Source organism: Leuciscus leuciscus (genome assembly GCF_965113295.1).
Source record: "Leuciscus leuciscus genome assembly, chromosome: 21".
NCBI classification, from domain to species: Eukaryota; Metazoa; Chordata; class Actinopteri; order Cypriniformes; family Leuciscidae; genus Leuciscus; species Leuciscus leuciscus.
In genome coordinates this window covers 27220691-27229923 of record NC_138745.1, presented here as the reverse complement: position 1 = coordinate 27229923, position 9233 = coordinate 27220691, and the positions used below count along the sequence as shown (strand labels likewise).

The following is a 9233-nucleotide window of genomic DNA, read 5'->3' as shown; positions in this document are numbered from 1 at the left end:
AAAGTTTTTACTTTTTTACTAATATTGGTTTACCCCAAATTTTGGAGTGGTTGTATTTGACATTTTTTCACAGAAATATTTAGCAGCACATCACATCTGTTTTCAACATTGATGATAATAAGAGTTGTTTCTTGAGCAGCAAATCAGCATATTAGAATGAAGACTGGAGTAATGATGCTGAAAATTCAGCTTTGCCATCACAGGAATAAATTAGTAGATTATTAAACAGAAAACAGTTTAGTATGTTCTCTTTCGAATAAGAGACTTCTTTCAGAAAAATGTAAAAAAATCTTAATTATTCCAAACATTTGATGGTATTGTAGCCTATACGATTCTCAATAGTACGTTAAATTGTACCAGCTTATTTGCCAATCGGAAATGTGCTATTTATGAGAGCTTATTATGAATATTAAACAGGACATGCTAGGATTGCTTGCAAAGCTTACTTGAGCGTCTTGCCACGTAATTAATGTTCATGAGCCAAGAAGGAATTGTTTAAAAGTGGCTTTCGAATGTTCAAAAATGTCAACATTTTATGTAATTTTTTTTTGTCTATTGCGATGTTAAGCTCTGGAGAAGCTGTGTACATTTTCTCATGTCAAAAAAAAGTATAAAAAATCAATATTCAGAGGTCTTGGTATCAAGTGATATCATAATGTTACCACATCCCCTTAACATGAATGCTGTTTTCATTAATGCATTCCATTACAGACATTTACCTTGCTAAACATAATTTTGGTTCCCTGTCAGAGAGAATGCATTCATTTTGTGTCAGGTTTTATAACAATATTCTGGGGATCTCGTAAAGCATACTTTATTTCACATAATAAACACAGTATAGTTTACAAAGCCAAGCATATTGCGAGGTACCGGGGATAAAAAGTACCACAAGATCATTTGAAGTATGCTGCAACTCTTTCTAGAATAACAGTATGCAGGAAGACAAAATGTATGTAATATTATATGCACTAATTTGAGCGTTCAGCTCAATTTTAGAGTCTAAAATTACTCAACTTTCCACTCTCGAAATATGAAACCAAGAAAGAGAGAAATTGAGATGAGATAAACCACAAAGAAAACCCTGTTAATGCATTTGACGATTCCTAACCAGTACTTCTGACCAGTTCGGGCTTTTAAAGTATGGGGAGGAAGACTCTGTTTTATAGTCTGAAGCTCTTCCAGGATCATCTGCAATAAGTGCATGTCATTCATTTTTTCTTTGCTGTATATTTCCTTCAACATCAGAGTCTCTAGAGGAGCCTCCACTACAGAATAACAGATGTGATCACTGCTGTCTCGTTTGCATTTATCTGAAAGAAAAACACAGTCATAGGAGAGTAAAGTCAGTTCAGTTTCCTTTTTGCTGTGAAAGATGTGCATACATACCTGTTTCACAGTTGAGATTTTCAGGTCTCTGAACCCACTTAGTGTCTTGTTCAGAGCTCATATTTATTAAGTATATCACCAAAATTGTCTCCAGAAGACTCAACAACATGAAGGAAAAGATGACAATGACATACGTAGCTGCACAGAACAAAAGAGGGAGTTTATATGAAACTACAAAGACAATCTAAATGTACCTCTGATATATGAAAAGACTTCTCTGTTTTAAAGAACATTTCTTTGAACCGTGAATTCCCTTACCAATCAGAGGACATCTGTGAGATTTGGATGGCAGGATGTCATTTAGGATGAGCAAAAGTACAGAGATCCCCAGTAGTACCGTCACTTTGAAGCACAGTTTCTCCCCTCTATCTGGTATGAAAAAAGAAGCTAGGTCCAAAATGAGGAAAAACAATATAGGTAGCTGGAAATTGATGAAATGCATCAGGGGCATCCTTCTGACTGAAATCTAAAGAGGAAGGAGACAATAGAGAGGTGAAACATCTCTGGAATTAAGGAAGAAATCTGCTAAACTGTCGAAATGAGTATTACCGTGTACTTTATCCAGTCAAATGTTTGGCCCTCATAATTATCTTTTACCATTGAGACGGATATGTTCAAGAATTCCCATTCTCCTTGGGTTAATATGCTTTCCCGAGATACCTGTGTTGCTTTTGACGAATTGGAGGCAGGAACCAGCTTTATTTCTTTATCTGTTTCACATAAAGGAAAGCAGCTTGGTACAGAGTGACAATAGCTTAGTGTAGGGATTTTTTGATGATGGAAAGCAACAACATTCTGATACAATTAACATTTGTGATACATTATATACAGTTAATCGTTAGAAGGTCGCGATCTCGATTCAAACAACCACGCGATCTCATTCCTAAATGACAACGATTTGCCTGTGTCTATTAAACCTTTACAAGTACGATCACAGTAAAAGTTTTATAGTTCGGATATAAACACTGATGTATACGACTGAATCGATTACATCGTTACTCCACCATGTGGCGATAAGTGACTCTGTCATTGAATCATTCATTCAAGAGATTCATTCAAAAACGCTGATTCATCCATTAAAGGTCCCATGACATGAAATTTTCACTTTCTGAGGTTTTTTAACATTAATATGAGTTCCCCTAGCCTGTATATGGTCCCCAAGTTTCTAAAAATTTCAATCGGTGTAAATCGAGATTTTGCTATCTTTCTCTGCCTTTGAGAAAATGGAGGCTCATACGCGTTGATCTTGAATCTCCTCCTTATGACGTCATAAGGAGGAAATGTTACCTCCCCTGTCTCTGCTTTGCCCGCCCAGAGAATATTTTCCGCCCATGAGAAAATGCGCTAGGAAGTAGGAACGCGCGATTTTAGTTTGTCCACGAGAGATATCCATGGCTTTTGAGCGAGCGAAGCATAACAATTGCTCAATAATTGGATGTACAAATGAACACCGAAGGGTCAATACAGAGCTGGGCTTGCTGAACGTCTGAAACTAAAGTCTGGATCACTCTCTTTGGCTCAGCTACACACCTCGGACAAGTAAGTCAACTAATGATATAAGTGTGTTGCTTTACTGTTTATGGTTACCTAGATTTTACACGTAGAATGTGGCTGTAACATTAGCTATGCAGCTATGCAGTTTATGTGTGTGAATACACACACTGTAACGCGAGTGTTGTACACGTCTTTGTTATTTGGATAACCGTTTTCCTGTTGGTTATATGGCGCGCGCGATATCCGCATTTCAAGATCGCAGAGCTTGATGTAATTGTAATAAGATAAATACAGACGTTACAGATCTCTCATGAAAAGGCAACAGTAGGTTCGCGTTAGCTACATGATAATAACTGTAAACCATCCGAATAAAGTACCGTATCCAGACATAATATTTTAAACTAACCATTCGGAAACGTCCTGCTGGAGCCGCTGAGTTGCAACTTCTTCATCCGTTGCTTCTCCATCTGGATCAGATTCTGGGTCAAACTGAAATGCTTGAAAGACTGCGTGTCTTCGTGCCATTGCTATATCCAACGTAAACATGCACGCCACGGTACCGTTGCGCAAGATGGTCAAGGCCACACCCACCCTCCACCTTGCGCCGCCTTTCTCCTCCTTATTAGTATTTAAAGCTACAGACGGCCTGTCCGAAGGAAGCTCATTCTGGGACTGGCTTGTAGTGGCTATAATTCTGCACTGAGGCTGAATTTTTGGAAAGAGATTTCAGATACAGTACTAGGGACCACAATCAGTGTATCATTCGTTCAGTCCTTTTTTGAATTAATATTGAATATAGAAAAATTTGAAAACGGTTCCTTTTTCGTTTTTTCATTTTTTACAAAAAAACGAAAAACAAGAATTCAGCTGGATTTCTCGTTTTTCGTTCCCATTTAGAAAAATTAATAAACAGCTTGAATATTCGATTTCTACACGTGGGCGGAAATTAAACTCCCCTTTCCTCTGATTTGTCAGCCATAGATCAAACTGTTCCGTCATCAGTTCTGCACAGCAGAATAAGAGTCCTCCGTTGTGCGGATTCTTAACGTATTTATTGCAACTACATTTAATATTTTTCTCATCAAACCACCAGACTAACGAATGTCTCGACACAACCCGTACCGGGGAATAGACTAGATAGGGCTTTCTTCTGTGTAAATATAAATTCACCTACGCTTTGCATCAGCTGGCTATATGGGCAGGGTAAATGACGGCTGTTAGCCTATCATTGTCGCCCTCGCCCAGTAATAAAAAAAAAATGTATATATATATATATATATATATATATATATATATATATATATATATATATATATATATATATATAAATTAAGATATAAATCAATATAATTAGTTGTAAATTAAATATTTTTAACTCTAATACAAAAAGAAAAGAATAATGCATTGACTATATAATTGGCCTATATTAACGTTAACGTATAAACTGTCATTCAGACTGACTAGCCTATCTAACAACTGGAGAAGTTTTATGATGTAGGCCTTGTGTTTTATTAAAATGTATTATTTATATCTCTAGGATGCGCGCTTGTGCGTGGCGCGCCGGGTCATGTTGAGAGGGAAACACGCGCGTCACATCGTTGTAAAAAAAAGCATATTCATAAATAGTGTAAAAGACCGGTAAATAAAATACAACATTAACATTATAAACACTATTAATAACATAATATGCGTATTTTAACGAGAAACTGAAACTGTACAGAACAGAGCAGACGTTGGTTTCGGGCATCTCTCATTCGTCCAGTAGCCTATCCATATTTGCAATGTAACATTTGGATGCTAATTAATAATGTAAAGAAGGCTTCGTACTTCATTCGAGTCCCAATATAGGCCTACACGTAAATCAGCATCTTCATAGCAAGGGAAATTAGTTTGGAATGTCAACAGACCAATTAAGAAGAAGAACGTTTTATATGTTTGGTTGACTGTGTTTTATTTTAATAACGAACAGGCTGCGACAGTCCCGACATCACTTGGATGTGTTGCTCAACAGGGGATTACTGTCGTTTAATACTCTCATTCGAAACAGTAACATTTATATGTCTATTTGTGTACTTTCAAAATGACTACAACATATCATGCCTTTGAAATTATTATATAAGAATAATTATTATTATAAATGATTAGGCTATTATATTCTTTCTGGCGCACACCAAAAATTAACCAAAATAGCCTACAGCCAATAGCCTTCGTGGCGCGCCTATATATTTTTGAAGGTCAACATTAAGATTAATCACAGCGTGCTTCATGTTAAAAAAAAACCCCGTGACTTGACTTTACAATCCGGAAAATAGCTAATTATTTCACGGACCCCCTGGCACTTGAGAACTCCTGGTCTACACAGAAGAAAGCCCCATCTAGTATATTCCCCGGTACGGGTTGTGTCGAGACATTCGTTAGTCTGGTGGTTTGATGAGAAAAATATTAAATGTAGTTGCAATAAATGCGATCCGCACAACGGGACTCTTATTCTGCTGTGCAGAACTGATGACTGAACAGTTTGATCTTCGGCTGACAAATCGGAGGAAATGGGCGTTTAATTCCCGCCCACGTGTAGAAATCGAATATTCAAGCTGTTTATTCATTTTTCTAACTGAGAACGAAAAACGAAAAATCCAGCTGAATTCTTGTTTTTCGTTTTTTGCAAAAAATGAAAAAACGAAAAAGGAACCGTTTTCAAAATGTTCTACTTTCAGTATTAATTCAAAAAACGACTGAACGAATGATACACGGATTGACCACTAATGACTATATTAAAGCCTACAAAAAGTAGCATGTCATGGGACCTTTAATGAAACAAGTGAAGTGTTTAGGAGTGAGTCATTGAATCATTCATTCAAACCGATTTTTAATTTAGATTAATAAAATATTTTAAATAGACTGCAGCAATTAACATTTTTCAGAACCTCTAGTAAATTACATGTAATTTTGTTTAGTTGTCTGTTCGGAATCGTGCGTGATCTCTTTTTGGAACAACACAACAACAACAAAATTGTGATTCTCGTTTTATCCAGAAGTGCGCAGCTCTACAAGCAAGTAAACACAAGTTTGAATGCACTAAAAGTATGGAAGATTCATCAGCAAATGGCCTTTGATTAGTCAGAGCAATTACTTGAACAATGAGCAATTGTGTGAAGAATATAGGCTACATGTACCAAAAGATTTTTATATTTATCTGTATTGACCAATAGCCTACTGAATATATATTGGTCGATGCTGTATATTTATTTAATGGTGCATGCTTATTTCCCATTTTTCTCTCCATTTAGATTTAGAAGTTAAAAACACTTAGGCTATAGTTACAACCTGTTAAATGTAATCTTCAGCAAATCTCAAAATGATTATCCATTTTTCATACTGTACTTTACAATGATGCCTAAATTAACTTGTGGCATTTAAAATGATTCATTTTAATTAATTTTTGATTAATAAGTTGTTGTTGTTGTTTAGACAAAATTATTTAGACTTTAATATTACTCAATTATCGCTTATCTGCCAACATGAAAATATGTATCATCTCACAGGCCAGATTTTAATATCATGCGTCCATATTTTTAATGAATATTTACTTTTTAAGTGTGCACTCACCTGAGTGATTAATTGAAGACACTGTTATGTGGCAGGTTTGAATATCAAAAGGAAATTTGTGCACATTCATTGTGCAGGTGCTGACAATTTTATGGTCGTCCTCCATTATCACATTTCCATCATGAGTAATATGCAGAAATGGGCTCAGTGGTCCATCTTCCTTCTCTACACTGAAACGAGTTTGTGTCAAAGCAAATCTACATACACCATAGGCTACATTTTAGATGCAACATATATGTACATAATTCCTCTCAATGTTTCAGGTTAATAAACAAGGTATTTTTTTCAAAATCATCAATTAAGTATAATGTGTGTATTATATCAATTAAGAAAAAAAAATAATAGATATATAATTTGTATATACTCACGTCTCAAGAACATAGAGGTCTGGTTTCCAAAGCATCTCTTTTGGTAAAGTCACATTTTTAATGCCACAGAAATCCTTAGGATCCCAAGAGATTCGTTCGTTGTTCCATCTCTAAGTGAGCAAGCAAGCATAAATAAATATATATCTAGAGCTAATGAATATCCTTTAAGCAGCTAAATGATTTTAACCAGTATTTATATTTCTTCTTTTTTCAATTATGCAATACAATCGAATTAGATGATTTGCAGATTTCTGTTTAACACTTACCACAGACATCCATACAAGAGGTACAAAGATTTGAGATTTTTCAATCTGCAAAAAAATTAATAAAAAAAAAAAAAAAAAAACTTAAATCGTGGCAGTTTTACACAGAACATGTGTAGTCTGTTTGCAGACATACCATAGAAAGGATGCCGTAGAGGTAAATATCAACGTACACTACGGTGGGGTGTGTCCAGTCCAGTGCAGGACGGCAAGTTGTGAATTTCTCATTGCCTCTGGTGAGATTTAAGTATTCCAGCACATCTTGCTTACTGCATACTTGTTTAAGGTACACTCCATCTGCAAGCCAGTAAATATATTTTAGATGTAAATAACCAACGTAGATGCCCCATATACAATTTAGCCATTGCAAACAGGGTGCTTATATTTAGAATAACTGACCATTGTCTGTGCACTAAATGGTGGAAGTGTAAGACTTGAGAAATTAGATAAACGCCAGGCAGTCTACTTGAGGAATGACCACTCCCTGAGAGGACAAAGGACCTTTCTCAAAATTAACATTTGAACTCTCTCTTGTGAAACTAGCACCTCTCACCTAAGCAATCGTAATCTACATTTCTTCCTCTCTTCCCTCATCCCTCCTCCCTCATGCTGAGATCACCAAAATTCACCCAAGAATCTATATGGTTTAATGTGAATAATTATTATACACATGTTTGGTATCATTTGAAATGTCTCAGTGCGACTGGTACAAAGGTCTCCTTCCCAAAGAAGTAAAAGGTAATACGTTTTTTAAGAGTTTAGAGATAACTGGCACACAAAGGAAGGTGGGTCTCTAGGCAAATGGTCTCCTACTTCCAAAAGGTGTCAACTCTGAATGTAAATTCCCATTGTTAGCAGATGTTTCCATGTGAAAGAAGTTTCTGTCTATATGAAATGCAACTAGAGGATCGGGGCGATTCTGCACCTCAGATCAGCCCATGATGTTGAAGGACCTCAAAGACTTCAGCATCATGTATTTCCTAATGTCGGCTTCGCATCTCTTCTCTTTATTCCAGAGCATTTGATGTTTTGTATTGATTATCTTTGAACTGATTATGTAATTGGCATGATATATTTACCTGACATAATAAATTGTAAACATTTGATTTTATTCTAACGGACTCGTTATTTGCAGTAAAGAGTTAAAATGAATAGTCAAACATTCGCTCACATTTAATGATGCACAGATATCATTAAAACCTTTCATTTATGGAGTCAGATGAGATAACGAGAAAATACATATGAAAAAATGTATTTCATTTAATCAAAAATACTTTGCCACGAGAAAATAAATAACATAGAGACCTTCCCAGCTGACCGGATGCCTCCATTGGGCCGATTGAGCGCGGGCTTACAGAGGTGGAAGCTTTACTCACCTATTAGAAAAAGTAGACAGGTAACACAGACAAGGAAAGAACTCATATCCAACTTTCAGTGAAGACCCCCTCAGCAGATGACTGGCGACTGGTCCCAGTCACAGCTTGCATTTATATAAAAGTGCAAGATGAAAATGGATGGGATATTATATATCATAATGGAGAACACCATTCCCCTGAGCACCATAAAATGTTTTTATGGGCTAATGAAGGCAATTTTTCCTCACAAATGTGGCATTAATTCAGCTGTTATTGGTTTATGTTGGTGGAGGCCATCTTTGATTGAATTTGTGCTGAGTGGATGATGGACATGCTAAGATTCTGCAGATGTGCTTTTATTTGACCATTTTGATCACTAAAAATAACAATAACTTGTTGAATGCATTATTTCTTTATTGGGCAATTTTGCAAATTATAGCACTGTATGTTAGATCTTATCTGTCTGAGCCGGAACATACCATTTTTCAAAATGGAGAGAGACATGCTATGATGTGTTAAATGTTTGATTTTGTGGTTGTATGTTGTGCTTGTTTGTATTATGATGATTGCATGTCAGAAATGAGTTTTTGAACATGTACTTACATTATTTAGGTGACAATGTTCTGCTGTGGAATTCTGTGATGAGTGAGGATTCTTGAGGATGTGCCACTAGGCATTGTTTAGTGCCAGGTTTGCTTGGCATATTTGTGTGTGTGTGTGTGTGTGTGTGTGTGTGTGTGTGTGTGTGTGTGTGTGTGTGT

General features: G+C 36.0%; 1 protein-coding gene across 1 annotated transcript; it reads right to left on the bottom strand.

Moving 5' to 3' along the window:
* Positions 1-1005: 1005 nt before the first annotated feature.
* Positions 1006-7129, bottom strand: LOC309484899 (5-hydroxytryptamine receptor 3C; the record flags this gene model as incomplete). Its single annotated transcript, XM_082151373.1, has 7 exons — positions 1006-1022; positions 1122-1310; positions 1387-1524; positions 1645-1852; positions 1936-2119; positions 6855-6964; positions 7121-7129. The coding sequence occupies 7 exons, from the start codon at positions 7127-7129 to the stop codon at positions 1006-1008; spliced, it is 855 nt and encodes a 284-aa protein (XP_082007499.1).
* Positions 7130-9233: the final 2104 nt, after the last annotated feature.